Source organism: Sarcophilus harrisii, chromosome 4, assembly GCF_902635505.1.
Source record: "Sarcophilus harrisii chromosome 4, mSarHar1.11, whole genome shotgun sequence".
In the NCBI taxonomy this organism is placed as follows: domain Eukaryota; kingdom Metazoa; phylum Chordata; class Mammalia; order Dasyuromorphia; family Dasyuridae; genus Sarcophilus; species Sarcophilus harrisii.
The window spans coordinates 308064697-308088916 of NC_045429.1; the positions used below are offsets into that span (position 1 = coordinate 308064697).

Genomic DNA, 24220 nt, shown 5'->3' on the forward strand with positions numbered 1-24220 from the left:
CTATTTCAAAAGTTTAAGAAAACTAATCTTAAGGGAAATGACAAAATTAACTGTCCCAAGGACAATCCCCCCCTTCTTCACAAAGTTTTGCATATTAGTTTTTAAGGTAAAACACACACACACACACACACACACACACACACACACACTCTCTCTCTATTAAGATACTAGATTCTAGGCTCAATTACATGAGTTAAAAAAAAAAAAAAAAAACAAAGATAAAGGCAACACCAAATATTAAAATTTCAACTTTATTTGGCCAATGTGTTCAGTTCCAACATTATAGTGGAAATGTTTAAAGTGTTATCAAGTCTGATTGAGCTCAAACATCCCTGGCCCATGCCCACACAACTGCCCTTCCCAATTCCCAATGATCATGTGTCCTGGTTTACTGCATCAAGTAGGCCTTGGAACTCATCTTATACACTTGGAAAAGAATCCAACATTCACAGAGCAATGCACCAGAAAGCTGTGGAACAAAACCCTGTATCATAACAGGGAAGGTGATACTACTTCTAAGTAGGGAAGCTAGAAACTATCTTCCCCTTCACCAATGATTGTTGTCACAAAAAAACAAACGATGGCATAGTCCTATCGACCTCCAGAGCATTAAAAAAGTATTTTTAAAGCAAAATACAAGGACATTCAGCCATAATAACACTGGTGTGAAGGGGAGAGTCCTTGCATTTAGCTTAGTGGTTGCTCCTCCCCAGATTGAGGAATGGTCAATTCTAGAGAGGACTAGCTAAAAGGTGAGCGACACTGCCATCCGACACTCTTGACATGTTGAATTATCAAATATGTTTAAAAACCCTAAAGGCAGGATTTTTTTTTTTTTTTAAAAAGGGATGACAAGAATTTTCATGGGAGATATGAGTGTGGCAGACACTAAAATGGTTATTAATGATACTCATGCTTTTAACTTTTTACAACCCGCTTCAAACAAAAAAAACACGTGTGACAAAAAAATTGTACAAAACAAAAAACAAAACAATACATCACTTCCCCCACCCCTTCCCCTGAAAGAACAGGAGGCTCACCAAATGATCTGGGCTGTTAAAGGTAACTCACTTTTCAAAAATTGAAAAGCAAAAAGGAAAAGACATTTGAATTTACATACATGTTAGAATGAAGTATTAAAAAAAAAAAAAAAAAAAAAACTCCCTGGATTTTCAATGAACACTCTCCTTCAGTTGTGAATCTTACAAGTTTCCAGATGCATTTTGCTGCTTGGTTGGAGCAGCCCATAATGTAGTGTCTTGTTTTTGGGATATGTCAGCTTATTTCTCTTTACAATTCATCTTTTGGAGCTACTTGATCATCATCTTCTTCCATATCTGGCTCTTCAGCTTCTTCCAAGTCTTCTAGATCCTACAATTAAAAAAAACAAAAAAAACTCCAAGGTTTTGTAAAACGTGGTGTTTGGACGGAATCTCCAAATAAAGAGGAAGAGAGAGGGCTAATGCAAAGTTAAAGAAAAAAGAAGCAAAGGCCTACACGTGGGAAACAGAACACTAACCTCAAAAGGAAAGAAATGGAATGAATATATAAAAGCCAGAAAGATACAGTGGGAAAAGGGCAGAGAAAAGGCAGTAACTTTGCTTTCCTCCAAACTCCTTTAAATAATGATATAAAACAATTTCTGGACTAAGAGAACACACAAAAGGATGGGGTAAAATAATTTTCCAGCCAAAGACAGTTTAGAAGATTAAAAAGAAATATCTGTTCCACTTGGGTGAGAATGGAACATAGTCCAGTTCCACCAAAGCAGGAGCAGGCCTTGGGAGCCACTAGATGAGCAGCAAGTGCATCCAGAACTCTCATTAAGGAGAGGTTAAACTAGTTAGGAAATTACAAGGGTCTCTTTGCTGACACCAAGGCAAGGCTCTGTTTTTACTCAGACTGAGACTGCAGTTCTGAGTGGCAGTATGAGGGAGAGGAACAGCATTAATACATCAGAATTTGTGGCCACAACAGAGCAGGGACCCGCCTCATAGTTCCAAGGCAGAAAAGAGTACATATGGTCACTCGCAGAGCAGAGGCCAAGGGGCTGGTAAAGAAATCTTTCCTTATATCATCTTGGAAGAACTGAAAACATATCTGAAAACAGCTTTACAAACCCCTTGAAGTTTGGGGTAGGAAGCCCTCCACTCTGGAAGTAAAGTCCTACCTTTAAGAAAGAGTTAAAAGTGATAGTAATAGGCTGGAAAAATGAACAAATAACAGAAAAAAAATTCTGACCATAGCAAGTTACTATGGTGATAAGATCAAAACACACACTTGAACATAATTTTAATTTCCAACATCCAAAGCCTCCAAGAAAAGTATTAATTGTTCTCAGGTCATGGAAGAGCTCAAAAAAGCTTTTGGATATCAAAGAAGAGAGGAGATAGAGGAAAAATTGAGAAGATGAAAGTGATGCAAGAAAAATCACGAAGAGCAAGTCAATAGTTTGAATAAGGGATTCATTAAAAAAAAAAAAACAACTGAAGAAAATAACACCTTAAAAAAAGAGTAGGCCAAATGATAAGAGGTTTAAAAAAAGACAATGAGGAAAAGAATGCCTTAAAAAGCAGTACTGATCAAATGGAAGACATAAAAAAAATTCACTAAAGAAACAAATTTCTTAAAAATCAGAATTGAGCAAATGGAAGTTATTTACTTTATAAGAAATCAATAAACAATAAAACAAAACTAAAAAAATGAAAAAACAAAAAAATGTGAAATATCTCGTTGGAAAAAATAACTGACTTGGAAAATAAATCCAGGAGATATATTGGACTACTGAAAGCCATGATCAAAAAGAGAACCTAAACACCATCTTTCAAGAAATGATTGAGGAAAACTGTCTTGATATTCTAGAACCAGAGTATAAAATAGAAAGAAATTTAAAATCCACTAATCACCTTCTGAAAGAGAACCCAAAATAAAAACTCCCAGGAATATTATAGCCAAATACAAGAATTGTCAGGTGCAGGAGAAAAAAAGCAGAAAGCCAGAAAGAATTCTCAAACATAGAACTGAGTCAAATTTATAAAAATAAGAGCCATTAAGGAGGGGAAAAATTTGAACAAAAGGTTTGGCAATTGTCAATGCTATAAAATTACCCATGCATATAAACTTGTTAAAAGCTATTAAAAAAAAAGAGCCATTGCTCAACTAACAAATGATGTAAACTCATGAAGTTTTCAGATGAAGTAATCAATTATATCTATAGATAATGTGAAAAAAATGTTCTAATACTGACTGGAGAAATGCACAACCTGAGGTACTTCACATATATTTTTCATTGGCTAATATGATAGAAAAGGAAAGTGACAAATGTTGGAGGGGATGTGGGAAAAATAAGACATTAATCCAATGTTGACAGAATTGTGATCTGATTCAACCATTCTGTAGAGCAATTTGAAACTACACCCAAAGGGCTATAAAACCACATATACCCTTTGACCTAGCAATATCACTACTACGTCTGTATCCCAAAAGATTTAAAAAGGAAAAAAAAACACCAAAGAATCTTTTTACATATTTATACATATATATACACATATATAAAAAACACATTCAATACCAATTGTTTTCTGGTGGCAAAGAGCTAGAAATTAAGGAGATGCCCATCCACTAAGGAATGGCTGAACAAACTGTCATATGTGATTATGATGGAATATTACTGAGCTATAAGAAATGATGAACAGCTTCTCAGCAATGCAGTGATCCAATTCCTATATATTTGAGATGGAAAATGCCATCCACATCCAAAGAGAGAACTATGGAGACTGAATGTGCATTTTCACCTTTTTTATTTGGTTGGTTTTTCTCAGTTTTTTTTCCCCCCTCTTTGGTCAAATTTTTCTTGTACAACATGACAAATATGAAAGTATGTTTTAAAATATTGTATATGTACAATTTATATTACATTGTTTGCTCTCTTGGCAAATGGGGAGGGATAAGGAAAAAAATCTGGAATAGAAAATCTTGTAAAAATGAATGCTGAAAATTCTTTCTGGTTTTTATGATTTCTGTAACTGAAATTTTCTGTTTTATCCATCTATTATGATTATATCTCTTACTTTTTGGTTAAGAATCCTTCTCTTTGATTGTTGTTTTTTCAACACATGGGGGAAAAGGAGGAGGAGGAAGAGAGGGAGGAAGAGGGAGGGAGAGAATCTGGAACTGAAAAAAATAAGAGTTCGTAACAAAAAGAAGTCCTTTAACAAGGTGCTAGGGTTGTAGTGCCCCATGTATCAAAATTTCAGTCAAATTTAGTATCCAGATCATTAAGAGTTAAGTAAATAAGTTATTCAATCGTCTAGAATTAAATATGTTTTAAGCCCTTTGAACTCCAAAGAATGTGCTACCATTCAGGGCCCTCCACCCAAACCTGTCAAGCCATTTGTGTCCTATCCAGTCATCTTTAATCTTTTTTACAGGCTAGCCAGAGGAGCAAAGGACATAATTTTCTCCTAATAGGATAAACTCTGTAAGGAGCAATGTAGGTCAGAACTATTCATGGGTGGAAGAGAGTGAAGTGGGCAAGGATAGAATGAGAGAATGGATTCTACACATTCATCAAAAATCAAAAGATTTCTTTCATAAAAGAAGTATATGGATTTATATTGATGCTGAAAAGAAAAATATACTTACATCATCATCCCCTGCCCCATCTAATCCACCACTCTCTAGGAACTTCTTGAAACCTTCTAGTGTTCTCTCTCCATTGTAGTCAATTACCTTTAGAAGGGAAGGGGAAAAGGGGAAAGGTGAAACGAAACCAACACCCTCTAAATCCTGCAGCCCACCTATGACAATTTTTACCCCCAAAAGCTCTCCCTTCCTACACAAAGTCAAGGAGCTCAAGAAATGTGCTTTTCCATTAACCCACAAGGGAAAGAGCTTCTGCTGGGGGGTACCAAAACCAAAAGCCACACCCCCACTTAAGAGCTCTTCTACTCCTTCCCCACCAAGAAACGGCCCCTTCCCAGCTCCCTTACCTCTGCACTAAAGCAGACCCAACCTGATCCTTCCTAGCTCTTGGCTCCCTGGATGACAGATCCCATAGAGAGGCTCTCAAGTAGACTTGAGGGAAGGCAGTGGCATTGGGAAGGCAGGTTATGAGAAGAGTACATTTGCATGGAAGCAAGTCTTAACCAGCCCATGATCAATCCCACCCTCCCCCGAATTTCAGAAACACACCTTAGCTTCAAAGATAAAAAAGCAGTTCTACTCTTTCCTTTCCCATCCCCCCACCCAATATTAACATCAAGGTTGTGGAAAAGCCATAGCACTGCAATTGGTCCTTTTCATTTCCCACTTCTCTCTGCTGTAAAATCCTTACCGTTCTATCAGCACTTGCAGGGAAGAACTTTAACGTGGGGAAACTGTGGACCTTAACTGCCTCTACTTCATTAGCTGTTGAGTCCATCTTGGCGATGACTATACTTTCATGGTCCTTATAAGTCTCTCCCAATTTGTCCCAAATAGGAGCCAACTGTTTGCAGTGACCACACCAGGGAGCATCTGTAAAGATGACAAGTCCACATCAGCACAAGGAGGACAGTGCTCCTCAACCCTTATCCTATGAACAAAGTACTTTGCTATTCCAATTAGGCATTCCATACTATATTGCAAAAGGAAAAAATTAGATATCTACTTACAGAATTCTACAAAGACGTTCTTTTTTTCATCAAAAGCAATTTCCTCAAAGTTCTTCCCAACTAGTACTTTAACAGGTTGCTTGTCCCAGTCATCAGGTAGGTCCTGGCTCATTAAATGAGGCTAAAAAAATATATCAAACAAGATAGGTAACCAACAATAAACAAGTGTTCCAAAGGATCACTATTGGGCCTATCCTAGCAGGGCTACTTGCTCAGTGGGTCAAATAAGACTTTTCTCACTACCTTAATTTATTCCTCTTTCACAAAGAAACGGCCTAAGAAGGGACTGAAGTTTAATTGGGAAATCGATTATACCACAATTGATACTACTGCTCAGCCGACTCTGCTTCATACCTCCTGGGCAAAAAGTAAACCTGAAAATTGGGGTGACAACCCAAACAATCACTACAAATTACAAGAGGGAACAATTGGAGCCATGATTTTGCCCCCCCCCCAAAAAATAATAATAATAACACTCTCCTCTTTTCTGAGGATATGAGAACATTGGTTAAAATACAACAGGCTGGTGTATGCCTGAGCAACTCCATAGCAGGAAAAAGTCATTTTGGTTACTGCATATTAAAAAAGGAGTTATTTTTGTGCTGGTATTACTGCAGCTAGTTTTGTGATCTATGTTCTATGGTTACTCTGTACTTTTTGCTAAATATTCTAGAAAAAGCTGCAGGGGATCCAAAAGAGAGCTCAAAAGGATATGGTCTGAGTCAGTCTGAGAAGTTGTACATGTTTTGTGCTTATACTTTTTAAGCCAAATCATCAAGAAATCTAGGTTTCAGTTTTCTCATCTAAAAATTGTGGTAAAATTTATTTCAGCCCTAATACCTTAACTTTGCCCTCCAAAAATCGGTCACAGAATTCTTTTATCTTTTCTGCAGTTAATTCATCCGACTCTGGCTTGTACTTGGTCATCTCTTCTTCCAAAGTGATAAGGCGGACAGCTGGACATTCCTCTTTCTTTAGGCCAAAGAATTCAAGGATCCTCTGGTTGTCAGTGTGATCACTATCAATGAAGATAAACAGGATCTTGGGAACAAAAGATTTGACATTAGAAAGACCTAAGCTATTTTTTGTCTTCTCCTGTTAAAGCCAAGCTAAAGAAGTTATGTTTAAATTTTGGATCTGATATTCCCAGATTACGCCAAATAACAAATAAAAAAGGTATTAAAGAACCACACATTCCCTTTTATTCCTCTATTCTTAAATATACAATAGACAATACCTACACAACCCTTTTAAGCGAAATTTTTAAATGATTTCCTAGCAAAGGCATTCAGTTACTCACAATTAGTGTTTCTTGAAAACTATTAAGCATTTTTTTTTTTTTGAGGAGAGGAGGTGGTAGAGTGGGGCAGGTTTGGAAAGATAACACTACAGAGCAATCTTATTTAGGAAACAATTCCACTGACCAGATGGATACAGAAGATAGAAACTAAAAAGTTAAGATATTTAAAAAAAATTCAGTTGTTACTCCAAACTCTGATCAATTTGTTATAGTTTCTTTAATTTAATATAAAAACTCCCAATGGAAATGTTAAGTCTATGCATAAGACTGTCAATGCCTCCCTTAATCACCATTTTATTTATTTCTGATTGAACAGAAAAATAAACAACCTTAACATGATCTTACCTCAGGCAAGGCAGGATTCCTTCCTTCCTAAAATTGTATCCAAAGCTATTAAAAACTTATTATTTATAAGACAAGTCTATAAAAATATTCCTCTGAATTGTACAAGGGAGGTTATATCAAAAGATTTGATGTTAAGAAGTTATTCAGATTTGGTTTCCTTTTTTTCCCCGCTGAATCATAGTAAGCAGTCAACTGGAATCTCTCTGCGGTTAGTCACTTCTGCTTACTTTTTGTGTAAACTTCCCCAAATTATCCCTCCCCAATATCTTTTGGGACTCATCTTTAAACAGGAATTGGTTTAACTGACAGTCTTGAAGCCTTCCTTTTGGGTTTCTCCCTTAGTTCTCCTTTCTCACATCTTGGTTCCCTCCCTTTTGACACTAGTAGGCAGGCAGGTACAAGCATTTAGCACTAAGTCACACATGAAGGATGATTATAAGGAGCCATTTTTCTAAACCCAGACTTCTTTGGTTTGTCATTTGATCCTAAGAATTTACTTTTAACTTTACAATACTATGGTTTAAAGTCACATACCTTCCCCTTGAAGCTTTCTGCTGCTTTTTTGAAGTTATTCAGTTTGTCATCATAGTCAGAAACACTCTTTGGCAGGAACAGCAGGATATGAGTCTTGATTTCACCTCCAAAAATTTTGGGGGCCGTCTAGTTAACACAGAAATATATGTTAAAGAAAAAGAGAAAATGCAATGACTTTCTCACATGCATTTCCCATTCAAAACCTTTTATCATTAACACATTTAAAAAACCATAAGTTACCTGGCAATCAGTTCTGACTTAACATGGAATCAATCAAGAATTCATTATACACCTATTACAAGACAGGTTCTGGGGATACAAAGAATAAAAACGGTTCCTGACCTCAACGGTCTTCTATTTTATTGAAGTAGGAGCCAACGCGCACATGAATTGGCATGTACAAAATAATTTGGGGGTAGATGGTCAGGAAAAGTTTCACGAAGTGAGATTGACAGAAACAAGGAATTCTAAGAAGCAGAAGTGAGGAGAGAACAGCCAATTATAAGGCACGGAGACAAAGATGGAATGCCAAGTATAAAAAACAGAGATCAGTTTGGGTTGACTCAAAAGTACAGGCAGGGGAGATGTACAATGAGCCAGGGAAAGTAGGTTGGAACCAAGTTGTGTGAAGGACTTTAAATGTTGAACAGAAGAGTTTGCATTTGATCCTAGATATAATAAAGCACCAATGGAGATTACATAGTAAGGGCATGACAGTCAAATTTGTGCTTTACGAAATATGGCAGTAATATAGAGGATCAGTTGAACAAGAGACTCAAGCAAGGATTTCCAATTAGGAGACTAGTGCATAATCCAGGAGAAAGATAAGGGCCTGAAATAGGGTGGTAGTAAGATAAAGAGAGAGAAAGGGTCAGATCTGAGAGATGTAAATGGTACCCGATGACTGAATATATGAATTTTGTCCATTTCCAGTGTCTGGCACACAGCAAGTGTTTATTAAATAATTATTAACTGGAGTTCAGGAGAATGAGGACAATGTTGAGACTAATAACCAAGAAAAATGAAAAGGTGATGATACATATGACAAAGAAAAGAGGGGTAGGATGTGAAAGAGGCCTGTGGGATATTAATATGCTCAACTAGAGCTGGATATAGATTTAGAAATCATCTGGCTAGAGATCAGAGGACATTATATACAGATGATTCCTGAAAAGGAATGATCAGATGGAAAGGAGAACCAAGGGAGTAGTTATCAGGAAAAACTTAAGAGAAAGTCAAACCTGTAAAATATTGTCGAGGTCAAGAAGTACAAAGCTTCAGAAAAGGTCAAATTTGGCTTATAAGAGATCAACAGGAATTTTGGAAAAAACAATTTCAATTCAGCTGTTGAGATATTAATCGAATTGCTCAGGGTTGAAAAATAACTGAGAAGAGGGAAATGAAGGCAATGAGTATAAACAGTTTTTTCTAGCCGCATAGCATGGGAATGGGAGCAGAGACATAAAAAAGGATGGCAAAATCTAATTAGGTTTAAGGATAAAGAAATGTGTTTGTAGGCAGTAGAAAAAGATCAGAAGATTAGAAAAAGAATTATTGTAGAGGGCAAGTTAATGGAGAAGGGCAGGCGGGAATGGGATCAAGGGTAAATGTAAAGGGATTGACTCTGCCAGTAATGTCACATTTTCAGAGACTAAATAGAACGGAATAAAAGAATAAGGACAAAGAACTAAGATGCAGAGAAATGAAGAATGAGCTCATGGTGAAGTTTCTATTTTTTCAACAGTGTATGAGGCAAAGTCCTCAGTTGAACGTGGAGAAAGGAGATGGTCTGGGAGGAAGGGGAGATTGAGGAGACCTAAAAGGTTTGGAATCTCATCTGTCAGAAGTGCAATTATGAAACCATAGTAAAGACAAATGGCTACCTTTCCTAAAATGGAACTATGAGGGTTCCAATGGCATTAGAGGACATAAATCTTCTCAGTCTGGTTACATGATTTCCTTTTTCCATTCACAAGCACCTGAATAGGAGCTCAGGAGACAGGTGATGGGAGTCTGACAAGAGTCCAAAGCAGACAGGACTAGGGGATAAGAGCTTTAAGAGCAGAGGACAGAATAGTTAACAAGTTAACAATGGGTTGAGATTTGGGAGAGAAAAAAGTCAGAATAAGAATGATGGCCTGGAATTGTACTGAGAAATCAGGGATTCAAGGTCCCATAAATACAAAAAAGTGTGTGTGTGTGTGTATATATATATACACACACACACACACACACACACACACACACACATATATATATGCGCTTTGGAAAGGCAAAGGTATAGATAGCATGAGAGAATTCTGGAGGTTTTGAACACAATAATGGAAGACTTGTAAATAATGCTAAAAATTAAGAGTGTGATTATCCATCTCTATGTGTAGCTGAAGTGGGAGAGAAAATTAGGTCATGAGAATTGAAAAGACAGAAGATTACTAAGTGGCAAAAGGTAGAGGAGGTCTAAAACACAAGAAGTCTTTTCAGTTAAGGGATGAGATAACAGAAGGGGAAAAAAAGTAGGAGTAAAGTAGGATATTGGAAGGGTAGGTTTCTGGGATTAGAGTATAGCAGTGGGATCTTGGAGTAGCTTGTTCTTAAACAGCCAGCAATTCATTATCACAGGGATTAGGATGAAAGGTAATAATCTGAAAGACATATGAGGAATCTGAGCAGAGGATACAGGGCACTCCTGGTAACTAGAGGTCTTAGCAGATGAATGGATTCCAAAGCAATAAATGATTTGCTGTAACAGAACTACCAATCTTTCTTTCCAATTCTTGAATTCTCCTTTGAGTTAGCAGTATATGTTACTAGCAAAAAGCCTCATACCTGCTCAGTGAACTCGATGACCAAGGGCAGCCGGTGATAATTAACAAAAGTCAATAGGTTCTCCTTGGTAATCTCTCCTTCAAAATTGTTTCGACCTTCATCAAACTGAGAAAAGAGAAGGGTTACAAGTTAAGTCCTCTTTACATATACTTGAGCCATTCTGGGCTCTCTCCAGTAGGACAAGTTAGCAACATCTCTGTACTTAATGTGACCTTGTATCTTATGAGACTCTAGCAACAAACAAAACAAGATTGTACAGTTAACAGCCAAATTTTTCCAATAATACCTCAGCATGAATCCAGGATTCCTTACAAGTTAACAAGGAATTTTTATAACTACCACTACAGACAAACTCAAATCCAAGTACTCACAGATAAGGATCTAACCTAATAAATCAGAGCTGTAACAGAAAAAGTTGCAGACCCCAATCTTTGATATCATCCTAATGAACTGAAAAATTAGTCATGAAGAAAAGTTCACTGACCTAACAATGCTGACCCACATGATTGTTAAGTCTCAAGTCAGTCAATGAATAGTCTTCCCAAACCCAAGTCAGTGGGAGTCTGGAGAAGAAAAGTGTCATTCCGGATAATAAGAACCAATAAGCAATGATGAAGAAAGTGCTTCCTGGTATGTACCAGGAAAGCATCCAAAGAAAGAGATATGCTGAAACACAGCTGATACTTCATTTGCTGATGAACTGTAGTTTACTTATGAGAGCATTTTGTCCCCACAGGGTATAAGGTGGCATCAGGGATAAAAGCACAGATGTTCACTGAAGATAAGCTTCAATCTAATGCCAAAGCCCATTTCATAATAAAGCAACACCTATTTTTGCCCTCAATTCTGGGAACCCTCATTTTCTATGGTGCCAGGAAAAAAGGATGTTGGTACATTAGGATTTAAATGAACACCATCCATTTAACCAAAAGGTTTTATTTAGGACATGGGGCAGAGTTATTTCTAAAACATAAGGAGTTCAGCAACATATTCCAATTGCTAGCTTCTCCATCTAGGAAAAGAGTTAAAAACCTGAGTTCTTTCCCTTTTTTAAGTAAAATAAAATTACATGGTGCTTTAAAAAAAAAAAAAAAAAAAGTTCTTTAAAAGTAGATCTAACAGCTTAAGACATTATATTTCTCCTAATTTCTGGATTTACAATTGCTTCAGGGACACACCATTTCCAGTTTAGGCAAAATTTGGCAAAAATAGTTACAGATGCAGATGGTACCTGTTATTCCTTACATACCTGCTAGAAGCAACAAAAACAATTTTCAAAAAATTCATTCCTAATAAGTGACTAGGATTTAAACACTTCTCAGGAGTAGATTTGCAAACTATAAACTACTACATGAAAACAGCTCAGGATTCAACTTCACTTCATCGAATTTGGACAAGAAAAGTAAATGCTAGAAGGGCCATGTGAGAAGAGGCACTCTGAAGTGTGTAATTATTCAGCTAACAATATGTAAGTGCTTACTATGTGCCAGGCACTGGGAGTATAAGTAAAAGCATGAAATGATTCCTATTCACCAATAAATAGCTTACATTCTATAAGAGAGACAAGGACATATACAATATAGAGAGAATTAAAAACCAATAAATACAAAGTAGTTAAATATAAGTTAGTTTAGAAGGAAAGCCACTATAAATTGGCAGACCGGTGTTCACAGATGCATATAATATACATATATACTTAGAAATATATGTGTGTAGAGAGCTGGAACTTTAGAGAAGAATACTTGAAACAAGGTGTTAACTCAGTGGAATTGATGAAATAATGGTTCTCTAGTATACATATACTTAATACTTAGCATGGTGATGTAATGGCTCTTTAGTTCAAGTATACTGTAACGATGTAAAATCTAAACTGGGGACAAAATTAGACTCGGAGGGAGACTACTGGTTGAGACTGGCAGATTGTCCGACTGCTGGAGAAGACTGGGTTAGATTATGACAGACACAGACTGTGTAAGAGACAATAAAGACTTTGGACTCTATTCTTGTCCATTCTTGTGGAGTCTATCCTGCTGAGACCAAGGCCCTTCCGGAGGACCTCCAGAAAGTTAGCTCAGACATTACATATGTGTACAAATACTTGTAAGTTTAAGTACTATTAAAGATGAATATACTAAGAGAGCTTACAGGGAGAAGATAAAAGGACCTAGGAGAAAAACTTGGGGAACAAAAAAGCAAAAAAAAAAACCAAAGCTTGGATGCCTCATTAAAGGAGACAGGAGTAATCAGCAAAGGAAGAAATCTAGGAGAGAAAATCAAAAAACCCAGAGTCCAGAAAGTAATCAACAGTGTCAAATGCAATAAAAAGACCAAGGGATGAGAACTAAGCAAAGAATGATTTGACAATTGAGAGACCACTGGTAAGCTGCTGGGTAAGGATTGATAAGGTTGGAAGCCAAACTCCAAATGGTTGGAGAGAAATGAAGGAAACAGAGTACAGACAGCTTTTTTCCCCTTCAGTTTGACTGAGAAAGGAAGAATGCTTATGTAGCAAGATAGTTTGAAGGAATGATAGGATTTAGTGAAGGTTTTTTAAGTATAGGAAAAGATACGAGTCAGCCTGAAAGCAAAAGAGAAGAAACTAATAATTTGGGAGAAGTTGATGAAGAATGCAATCTGTTGGCCGACAAGGAGGGACTACTCCCCCCAGAGAGACAAATGATACTTACTGTTAGTCACCATCTTATGTATCAGATATTTTTGCTTATATTTCTTTATAATACGGGACATAGCCAACTGGAGAGTATACATACATATAATACACACACACAGAATACATAATGCAAAGACAAAAGAAATGATTAAAACCACATACATATATAAATTCCCTTGACTGGGTCAAGAACCCACTGTCATTACCAAGTAATGACAGCAATAAAAATCTGAGTTAAAGTCGCTTTTTTTTCTCCTTTTACTAAAAAGCAATTAACAAAAAAAAAAAAAGAGTCATCAACAGTATCAAATGAAGCAAAAAGATCAAATGCCAGAAAACCTTCTAAATTCAAAAATATTCTTTTCAAACTTTTTATTTGTAAGAATGAAAAGGTATAAAAAAATATATAATTTTTAAAAAATGTTGATTTGTTGACTAATTTTTGAGATTCATATTTATAAGACCACTATGGCTCCAGAGACACTTTCCTCCTTACGTTGAGGCAAAATAGCCTTTTGGACCCTACCTCTTTGCAGATTTAACAATAAGGGAATAATTGCAGGCAAATTATTCCCTTTTATTCCTCAAAAATATAATCTTTTGCTTCTAACCAGAGTATACTAAGGAAAACCAAGTTTTCTTTATCAACAATGTAAATATATTAAATGCTGGACTACTTTAGTCACTAGAATTAATCATGCTCCATCACATAGGAGAACTCTAGCCATCACTTGATAATCGGCCCATGATTCAATAGTTTACAAAAGTTGGCCATTCCTATTGTTACTAATACTTATTTCTAATACTGTTTGAAGACTTGAAATCATGTGATGATGTCAGGCCTGCATTGTAAAGGCAGTCCAACTCTGCCCCCTATTGCTTTCAGTGGCATCCTGAAGGACCTCATGGGCACCTAAAGCTTATGCAAAGAATTATCAGAACTGGAAGCTGCAGCAAGGATAGGAAACTTGTTTGGTGAAAGAAAGTCTAGCAGTAATTCAATTTAACAAACATTTATCATATATTTGTTTAAGTTTATATTCATTTCCAGAAGGTCCAGGGCTCTCTTAAGTACCTTACTAAGTTCAGTCCAAAACAAAGTTCAATTAAGAAATAGAAAATGCTATAAGACTTTCCCCCTCCACCCAAAAAAAAAAACCACCAAGTTCAAATGGAAAAGGAAGAGAAGTGGTGGTTGGAACAGGCCTCAAAGAATTTCTCAATAAACATTAAATGCCTACTATGTGCCAAATAAAATATAATAAAAGGAGCAATAATTCCTTTACTCAAAATACTTAATTCTATCAGGGGAAATAACTTTACATAAAAATATCTACAGCATAAATATAAAGTTAAAAAATAAAAACAAATACAAAGTACAATACACAATAAAATGTAGTTAGTGAGGATGTAAGCATCTAAGCTAAAGAGATGGAGGAACAGAAGGGATCAATTTGAGTGGATAGTGAAGCTGGAAAGACAGGTTGAGGGATCAAGTAGTAAAGGGCTTTAAAAGTCAAACAAAGGATTTTCTATTGTATCTGAGAGGCAACAGGAAATCTTTAAGGAAAAATTACTTTGGCAGCAGTATGTAGGAATGACTGAAACAGAGAGAGACAAATTAGGAGGTTGCTGCAAATAATACACACAAGAGGTGATGAAGACCTGAACTAATGTGGTGACTGTGTGAATAGAAGGGGTCAGATAAGATATGCAAGTAGAAATAAGACCTGGCACAATTGGATATGTGCCAGGATTTCAATAGAAAAAAGGGAAAAAAAAAAAAAAAAAAAAAAAGATCACCCAGGTTAAGGGAATACACAAAAGGGTACTAAGGCTAGAAAAATCAAAGTGGCAGGTAATGCCATTAACAGAAAAGAGAAAATGAGTCTTGAGAACCAGTGAAAAGGAATGTTAATTTCATTTAAGGTTATCTCAATGATTACATCCAAAAGGCAAGTTGGCAATGTGGAATAGGAGCTCAGGTAAGAAGTTATGTCTAGAAAAACAAACTATGAAGGTATCTCTTTATTGCCATGAAAGTAAGTAGAAAGCAAAGAGAAAATGTAGAAAGCAGAATCTTGGCAAACAGATATTTAGATGAAGATAGAATTGGACTACCTCTACAAAACATGCCAGGGAAGTCTCATTTTTATTAAGTCTCTGGCAATATTAACAATAATGGCAAGAATTACTGCTCCTTTTTTTACCCAGGAAATACCTACATAGTATCAGGCAATGAAAACTATGGGAGGGGATTGGGGGGGGGGGGGGGAGAGAAGAATCCAAGGAGTAGTTATATACTTAGTATCAAATATTAAAGAGAGGACCAAGAACTAAGATGTATTTTTCAATTGGGAATTACCTAAATGAGACCAATTTCTATAAAATTATGAGGGCTGACACCAAACCAGAAAATATTGAAATAAATGAGTGAATAGACTACACTTCAGAGAATATATGAATAATCGGCAAACACCGATTTAAGTACCTTCTTAGCACTAGAGATACAAAGACAAAAAGACCCTGGCCTACAAAAGAGTAATATTCTAGCCAAGGAAACAAAATACAGGTATGTACGTAATTTGTACAAATATATGCACATATATGTATAGTGACAAATTGCTAGATAAAATAGGTAACAAGGTAATTGGTAAGGAAACCAATTATCTAGTTTGAAGTTAAAGGATCAAGATAAGTATCTTTCAGATTAAGATATATTTGAGCATTTTTAAATACAGAAAGGGAAAAAGCTGGTAGAGATAGAATGAAAACAATGAGTTGGATTGATGGAACAATAACCCAAAGGCAAGAGAAAACATGATCTGAGAAAATAAAATGATAAGATTGATCCAGCAAGGTAGTGGCTACTTCTTCCTCTGAGATGGGAAGAAAAGAGATTCTAAATTACAAAAGGAAGCTAGAATTTCTATAGAGAAGCTGCTGGCACAATAGGTGGAAAGCTGGAATCAGGTTAGAGTTCAAATCTAACCTTAAACACTTCCTAGCTGTATGACAACTTCTCTGGCACAGTTTCCTCAATTCTAAAATGAGAATAACAGTAGTACCTACTTTGCAGGGCTGTTGTGAAAATAAAATATGACCATATTTATAAAGTACTTAGCACTGGGGCTTCATAAATGCTTCTTCCTTTCTACTTTCCTTCTTCTGTTCCCCTCCCCATCTTTCAGCATAAAGGGAGTTAGTTAACTGCTGAAAGTGGAAAGAGTTACTTCATGGACTATAATTAAAAAACAAGAATTTATTCCAACCAGCTTTGAAGGCTCCTTAAAAAAGTTATTATGAACTATTAGTGTAGTCCCATCAACGTGGCAAATATAATAAAAGACGAAACTATCACATTTGTTTTCTTACAGCGTATCCAACACTGACAAATATTGTGCTGAGAGAGCCAGGAATTTGACTATTCATTCTGGAAAACTAATTTAGTACTATGCTAAAAAAGTAACTAAACTTCATACCCTTTGGCCCAGTGATAACACTACTGGGCATTTAGACTAAAGAGATTAAAGAAAGGTTTTTCTGGTTCCTATTACCAAACATCCTTAGAAGTATTTTTTGTGGTAGCAAAAGATTGAAAGTGTTAAAGGATCAAGATAAGTCTTTCAGAGTAAGGTATATTTGAGTATTTTTGAATACAGAAGGGAAAAAAGCTAATAGAGATAGAATGAAAAAAAGGGAGTTAGATTGATTGAATAATATGCTCAGAGTGGGAGATGGCTGAAAGAATATGAATGCAATATTATTAAACTACAAGTGATGAAAATGAAGGAATTCAGAAAACCTTGGAAAGTTTGATGCAGAGCAATATATAATAATTACAATAACATAAAGGAAATAATGCAATCATATTGGGGGGGAAGGGGGAGGAAACTACCAAATAGCCAAAAAAAAACTCCCCCATCAATACAATGATCAATCCCGACTTCAAAGGAATGATGAACCGTCTTCATTTTCTAAATGAAAAGCAGTCAACTACAGGTACAGAACAAGACCTTATGCAGTTGAGTTGTATTGGTACTTTGCTTAATTATAATTTTCTTATTAAGAGATGGTTCTAATGGGAGAAAGAGTTGTACTATAATAATTATTGTAAAAATGTTAGTTTTCACCAGCCCTGAAATCAGGAGGACCTAGGTTCAAATCTGACTTCATATACTTAACACGGCCTAGCTGTGTGATCCTGCATAAGTCACTTAACCCCAGATGCCTCAGGGAAAAAAAAGTTTTAGTTTTATTTCATAATGAAAATGGCTAATCATACATACGTGGGTCCTAGTAAGACTGAAATGTGTCAGCTGAAGTCCTTACCCACATGATCCCTTGGCTAAATAAACAGGTAAGGAAGTCAGACTAAAATAGGGAGAAAAAATAGGAAAAGCCAGAATAGACTAAAACAGAATAAGAGTTCCAATAAGGTACATTTTGTGTATTTGGGTACAAAAGAAATGCTTGGAAACCTTAAAGCACTCTAATAAATGCTAGCTATTATTTTCATTTTAACATTCTTAGTACCCCCTACAAAGCAGGATCTAAAATCTGATCACACTGGTAAGTTCCTCCTGCTGTGGGAGGAAACTAATTTAAGCTATATGTCCTTCACAATTTTAAACTTCTTTCCTAAATGAAGTAATTTTGACCTTAGATCTGTATTCCTATTGCCCCCAAGTTATCTTAACTAATTAAGCAGACAAAGTTCACTGGAACTAGTTTATGGCCCAGATCCTTCTGCAAAAAGCAATGCTGACTGTTTCATAGTTCATGAACAAAGGCAGTTATCTGTAATTCAGGTAATATGAATCAAATACAGTTTTTTCTAATTAACCTCAAATCAAAACCAGAAGACTAATCTGTCTCAAAATTTAATTCAATAATATTTATCAGGAACCTATTGTGTTTTTAACACTATTAGGCCCAGATGAGAAAGAATATCAAGAAATGATCCCTGCCTTAAAAAGTGCAGGGGTAGCTAGGTGTGGCAGTAGATAGAGCACCAGCCCTGAAGACAGGAGTACCGAGTTCAAATCTGGTCTCAAAACACTTAACACTTCCTAGGTGTGTGACCCTGGGCAAGACACTTAACCTTAATTGCCTCAGCAAAAAAAAAAAAAAAAATAGAGCTTGCAATCTCCTTAGGAAGATTTATGAACATGAAACAGAGAAAGTCTAAGCCAATGATTAGATGCCCCCCCCCCCAAAAAAAAGTCAGTTAAGTACCAGAATAGATTTGCTCTAGACTTTTCTGACAAAATTATAATCCCTAATATTCTCTTTATACTATGCTATATATAATGATAGGACACATTTTTCCAAGTGTTCAGACAAGTAGAATCATTCTTGACTTTAGAAAAATCTTTTAACCTTTAAAGTATTTTGTCCTGCTAAATTTAAAAACATCCCTAAATCATACTGGAGTCTCCCTGCAATACATTCCTAATTTCATCCATAATGGGAGACTAAATAATAACACCGCAATCCAAATTCTGTAATATTCATTTAGTATACCTCTTAAATATAAGTATTTTAATTCCATTTAATTCCACACTTTTTCCCCCCCAACAATTAATAGCTCAAACAGTATTCCCTAAGAAGTCCATGAGTCTTGTTCATTTTTCCCTTAAATATCAAAATTCCTTACGAAGAGATCTAACAGAAACAGAAAATTAGTTTCCATTGTACTCTTTTAGGAAGGGCCATGCCTCACTTATACTGTTTAACTACAAAATTCTATCAAGAGCCTATAACACTACTTTAAAAAAAAAAAAAAAAAAAAAAAAAAAAAAAAAAAAAAACACCAACCCTAGATCTATATTCTAGCTAAAACCAAGTTTTTCTTCTCAAACCACACAAGCACCTTTCTCTTTTCCTTAAAGAACATATCTACTTTCAAATTGCTTATCTTTTTCATTCAACTTATGATCTAACCAGTACTTTTCGTCCAAATTGCTCAGTGGAGAAAGCTCACCAAACCAGGTACTTCAAAACTCAAAGAACTTAAGCTTCTTTTTGAAATTGACCTGAATAAATCTTTCCACTTCTAATTTAGTGCTACAGTTTTTGATTTACCCAAGTGAATCATTCTGAATTTGCTCATCATATGGGGAAGGGAGAAGGAGCCAAAAGGGGACCACACCTATGGAGGAAGAGGGCCTTTTAAAGTACATGGTTCAAGGTCATATGGGAGCCTAGAAGGACACAAGAGCATAAGGAACACAAGGCCAGGTATGTCCCTGCCAGAAAAAAAGAACATATGGAGGGGGTAGACACAAACAGAAGAGGACAAGCCCCGTCATGGGGATAGATACTTAGTGGTACTGAATTTCTGGCTGCTGGCAGACACTGATCTGATCAGAATAAAAGTCTCCTGTCTATCACTGAGGTTTTGATTTGGGGGGGGGGAGGGGGAAGGAAGAGGGGAGGAGATGGGCAGAGAAGGATTTTTTGGAATGCAGATTTCTTTAGTAATGTCAACTTTGCATAATGCAAATTTACTTAATAGTGAGAACTATTTTTCCCTTCAGCACCCAGGTTTAAGCTTTCCCAAATGATTTATTTATCAGCTGCTTATCCTAACAACTATCATTCTTTATCAGATTTTTTTTTTTTTAAAGGAAAGGAAAAAATTAGCTTTTCCTACAGATTATGGCACACAAAAATAGAATCTTTTCTCCTAAGAAACCTTTTGCCAAGAAGCCAACTTCTGAATATTCCAATTTTTAACTAGAAAACAGTACAAAGCTAAGAGAAACATTAGCTATTGTGTAAGACAAGACTGCCCTATTAAAGTGGTTTTTTAAAAAAATGATTCTACTCCACTTAACTTCATGACACAAAACCTTTATCTTGGAGATCATGATGTAGAACCTCTGATCCACTGTTCCAGAGCCTCATAGGGCAAGGTACTAAAAAAGCATTACTCTCTGCAGACCAAAGGTGAACTACATTTTATTTTAGAGTTCAACAAGCCAAACAACATACCTTCTTCAAGAGGATAATGCCATCTTTATCAAATTGGTATTTGGAGTACACATCACTGTTGGAAGAGACTCCAAATGGGATATCATCAATGGACTCTGCAGCCAATGTGAACTGTTTGACAAGTTCTGACTCTAAGTCCTAGATGAGGAAGATTAAAAAGAGAAAAGTTACTGACTTACCGATTCAACATAGCCAGTATGTACCTTTAAACAAGACAAACATTAGACCCCCATGGTCCATCTTCAATGAAGGATCCTTACTTAGCATATGCCAGTGCCCTAGACAACAAGGATGAGATGTAATCACTTGCTCCAGTTGTGCAAGGGAGGACACAAGAAAAGCAAAAGAATCCAAAATTAAATTCTAATAGATGTACCTTGAATAAGCCAATAACAGCAACTTCATTGGAATCCACCAAGGATTCAGCAGCAGCAACATCTGTCAGGACAGTGACCGCTGGACTAGTGCGTTTCTTCAGCCAGTTCACAATGTCTTCAGCTTCTCTACCAGCTGTATCCCCAATCCCCCAAGAAAGTTCAGATTTATTTTGATATATGGGAACATTCATTCACTTCCTTAAGTAGGAGAGCAAGGGAAAGGATACAAAGATCAACAAAGTTTAGGCCTACTCCAAAAGTTTCTATCACCAAATCACCTTGGAATCTTGGGCAAGTCAACCTCTTGACTTAAGACTTTTCTCAGCTATAAAGTAAGGATAATATCTAACCTTTACTATATCCCTATCAAAAGTCTGAAGTACTTTGAACAACTCAGCAGTAGTTAGCACATATGGATAAGGTATTATTTCTGCCCTACTTATCTCACAAGTCATTGGGAAGGGAAAGACAAAATTAAACAAAAAATGCTTTGAAAAGTTATTCTAATACCAAACAAATCTAAGGTGTATTATATCCTCAGTTATTTTTTTCTTTTGCATATCTACCTGAAAGAATTTGATCACTTCCTAGGAAGAAGACCCACCTGTATACTCTTTAGGAGAAGCTGTATCTCCATTCTTAAAGAATTTGATGGTAGGGTAACCCCGAACACCATACTGCTGTGCTAGATCAGACTCTTCAGTGGCATCTACTTTGGCCAATCTGATTTTAGAACCTTCAGCCTTAAGTTTTCCTGCTGCTTTAGCATACTCAGGTGCTAGGGCTTTACAGTGGCCACACCAAGGAGCATCTGAAAAGAAAAATAAAGGATTAAGCAGGAGAACCTGACCTAATTCTATTTCTTTTGACAACTCCCCTAGCCTTTCACAGAATTCCTTCACAGAAATCAACATTTAACATACTGGCAAATTACTTCTTGTAGCTCTTCAGCAGTATTAAAACATAAGCTGTTCATATCAGGTGAAAACTATAAACAAAATTATATTCTGAATCTGCTTTGTTACCAAAGGCTCCTGGTGGCTTTTTAAACTCTAAAAACAAGTAACAGTAACAGCCTTAGACCAGGTGTTTTTTGTTTGTTTGGTTGGTTTTTAATTGTGTTTCCAAACCTGTGGTTTCATCAGTGTGATTGGAATATTTCCTCACCTCCCCATGACTGGGCGAAAAACTTCAACCAGGGCAATTCTGTATCAGCTCTGCAAACTGTATTTGAGACTTGAGATGTTAAGTGTTTTGCCCAGATCTGAGCCAGTATGTCAAGACTTGAACCTTAATCACCAACAGGTGATTATAGAGAAAATTTATACCTAGAATCACTGTCATTCCTTTAAAAATGCAGAGCCATCAAATCTACCCAGTAGTGTTCATATGATTCATGATGTGAGCTTCCTCTGTAATCCCAACTCATCCATGCTTGTTATATTCTATGAAACTCTTGCATATTGTCTTCCCATAAATTCACCACAGGGGGTCTATTCAACATGCCAAAGGACATGACATTATGGAGACACCAGTAAAGGTCTTTGTACATCTAGTATTCCCTGGCCGTATCACTAGTTCATCTTCTTTTTCTATCATATTTCTTTTATAACATCTTTTATATCTTTTTTTTTTCCAAAGTTCATTGATTCTATGTTGCACCCTAAGGTTGCAAGCAATTATCTTGAAACTGTAAATGTAGCATACTATTCAAGTTTATTACACTCACACTTTGTTTCACCGTTTTGTATCACAAATTAGCAACTATTACTGTTTGCCACTGAAAAGAATGCTAAATGCTCTCACAAACTAAGTTTCAGATTACTATTAAGAAAGACACTAAGTTAATTGGAGCAGAACCATCTAAGTGACACTGCAGCATCAAACCATAAACGGTTCTTTTGTATTTGCTGTTGCCGAAACAAGCTGATCCTCTTCTTTTCCTGCTTACTGAGGAAATTTGCCATGTGGACTTCAAGCAGAAAGTCACCCAACTTGGCCTATCAACCAAACTTTAAAGTTACTGAATGTAACAACTTGGGTCTTAAAGATAAATTGTAACGGGCAGAAAAGAAGGCTTAAGTTTAAGCATTTTTTAAGAGGGGAGTATAAATGCTGCTTCTCATCCAAAAAAAAAAAAAAAAAAAAAGTTTTTTTTGAGACTTTTCCTATTCCCCAGAGATGGAAGACTTGTAAGTCCCAAGATCTCAAATAAGTTTTAAAGTTCGGAGATTACTCTTCTCCCTCCACCTCAGAAACAAAAGGACTTTGGAAGGACGGTGTCATTCCCGAAACCGGCCGGGAGGAAGCCTCCATGCAGACCCCTCAAGCTCAAGAAGGGGAATAGAACAAATCAGGATGCACACCACGACCAAGGCACCCCACTCCTGCCGATTCCCACGGATGGGAAAGCGGCCGCCGATACCTACCCACCCACCCTCGCCCATCCCGAGGTGAGAAAACCCGGCTCAGCTGCGGCGGCCGCCGAGGTCCCCAGGGGGTCACCCGCGCGCCCTCGGCCTGCAAGCTCCCGGACAGCCTCGGGGAAGACGGACGCTCGTTTTCCGGGGCTGCCGAGGTCGGCCGAGCAGGGCAGGGTGGGAGCGGGGTGTCGGCACTCACAGAACTCCACCAAGAGGTACTCGTAGGTCGCCAGCGCCTTCTCGAAGTTGCTCTTCTTCAAGACCAGGACATCATCCTCCTCCTCAGGGGAATCAGCGCGGACCCCGGCCGTGACGGCCAGTGCTAGACAGAGCAGGGCACGGCTCAGCATGTCTCTCTTCGGGCCCGGCAAGCGGCGGTAGGCCGTAGGCACACGGAAGGGGCGGGCACGAAGCGGAGCGTGGTGGTGAAGGTGCTACGGTTACCTCCCTGGGACAGAGAAAAGGGCAGAAGCGCGCGTTGGGTCGTGGGGCCTTGCCTTTATAGATCCTGTCCCCGAGAGTGCGCGCCCGGCTACCTCCCACTTCTCACTGGCTTCCGCGCGCGCGCTTGCTCCGCCCCTCAGTCTGCGCTGATTGGCAAACTGATTCAGGCACCTGCCATTTTCCCTCTCGGATTGGTTGCTATTAGTCCCATAGTCGGTCTCTGAATGGCTGCAAAGTGGAACTCGCCCTTTTCCGCTTATAATTGGTTAGAGACAATCACGCTCACGCCCTGCCCACATTTCTTATTGGCTTAAAGAAAGAACTTTCTCTTTGCCTACTTCTGACTGGTAGCGCTCACCGGCACCTTCTCTTTTTTGATTGGCTGTCAGGTTCGAGGAAACCCGGATATTGAAGAGTTTGATTGGCTAGGAGGCGCACGCGCCCTTTACCGTTTCCTTGTAGAACGTGGCAAAGGGGAGGGTGAGGTAAGGGAGAGACTCAGTTGAAGTACTGAGTGGCGCGTGCGCTCAGGAAACCCCTCGTGTTGGATTCTGACTGGACCTCGTCTCTGTAATCGTCACCGCCTCTTCTCCACCCCCACCCGGGATTGAAGAAAGTGTCCGTGAGGCAACTTCCGGTGAGCGTGT

At 37.4% G+C, this 24220-nt stretch overlaps 1 protein-coding gene across 1 annotated transcript; it reads right to left on the bottom strand.

Annotated features, from left to right (window-relative positions):
- Positions 1–234: 234 nt before the first annotated feature.
- On the bottom strand, positions 235–23698 carry P4HB (prolyl 4-hydroxylase subunit beta). Its single transcript, XM_003768605.4, has 11 exons — positions 23329–23698; positions 21311–21517; positions 20706–20839; positions 20330–20467; positions 10660–10764; positions 7834–7959; positions 6495–6695; positions 5655–5775; positions 5336–5517; positions 4645–4731; positions 235–1371 (listed from the first exon to the last, which is right to left on the bottom strand). Exons 1-11 carry the CDS (start codon positions 23477–23479, stop codon positions 1291–1293), a joined length of 1533 nt encoding a protein of 510 aa, XP_003768653.1. The 5' UTR covers positions 23480–23698; the 3' UTR covers positions 235–1290.
- Between the last annotated feature and the right edge of the window lie 522 nt (positions 23699–24220).

Coding starts and splice junctions, on each gene's coding strand:
- P4HB (XM_003768605.4), bottom strand. CDS start 23,479: ATGCTGAGCCGTGCCCTGCTCTGTCTAGCACTGGCCGTCACGGCCGGG. Junction 5,518..5,654: donor GAACGTCTTTGTAGAATTCT/GTAAGTAGATAT, acceptor TCATCTTTACAG/ATGCTCCCTGGTGTGGTCAC. Junction 1,372..4,644: donor ATGGGGCAGGGGATGATGAT/GTAAGTATATTT, acceptor TTTTAATTGTAG/GATCTAGAAGACTTGGAAGA.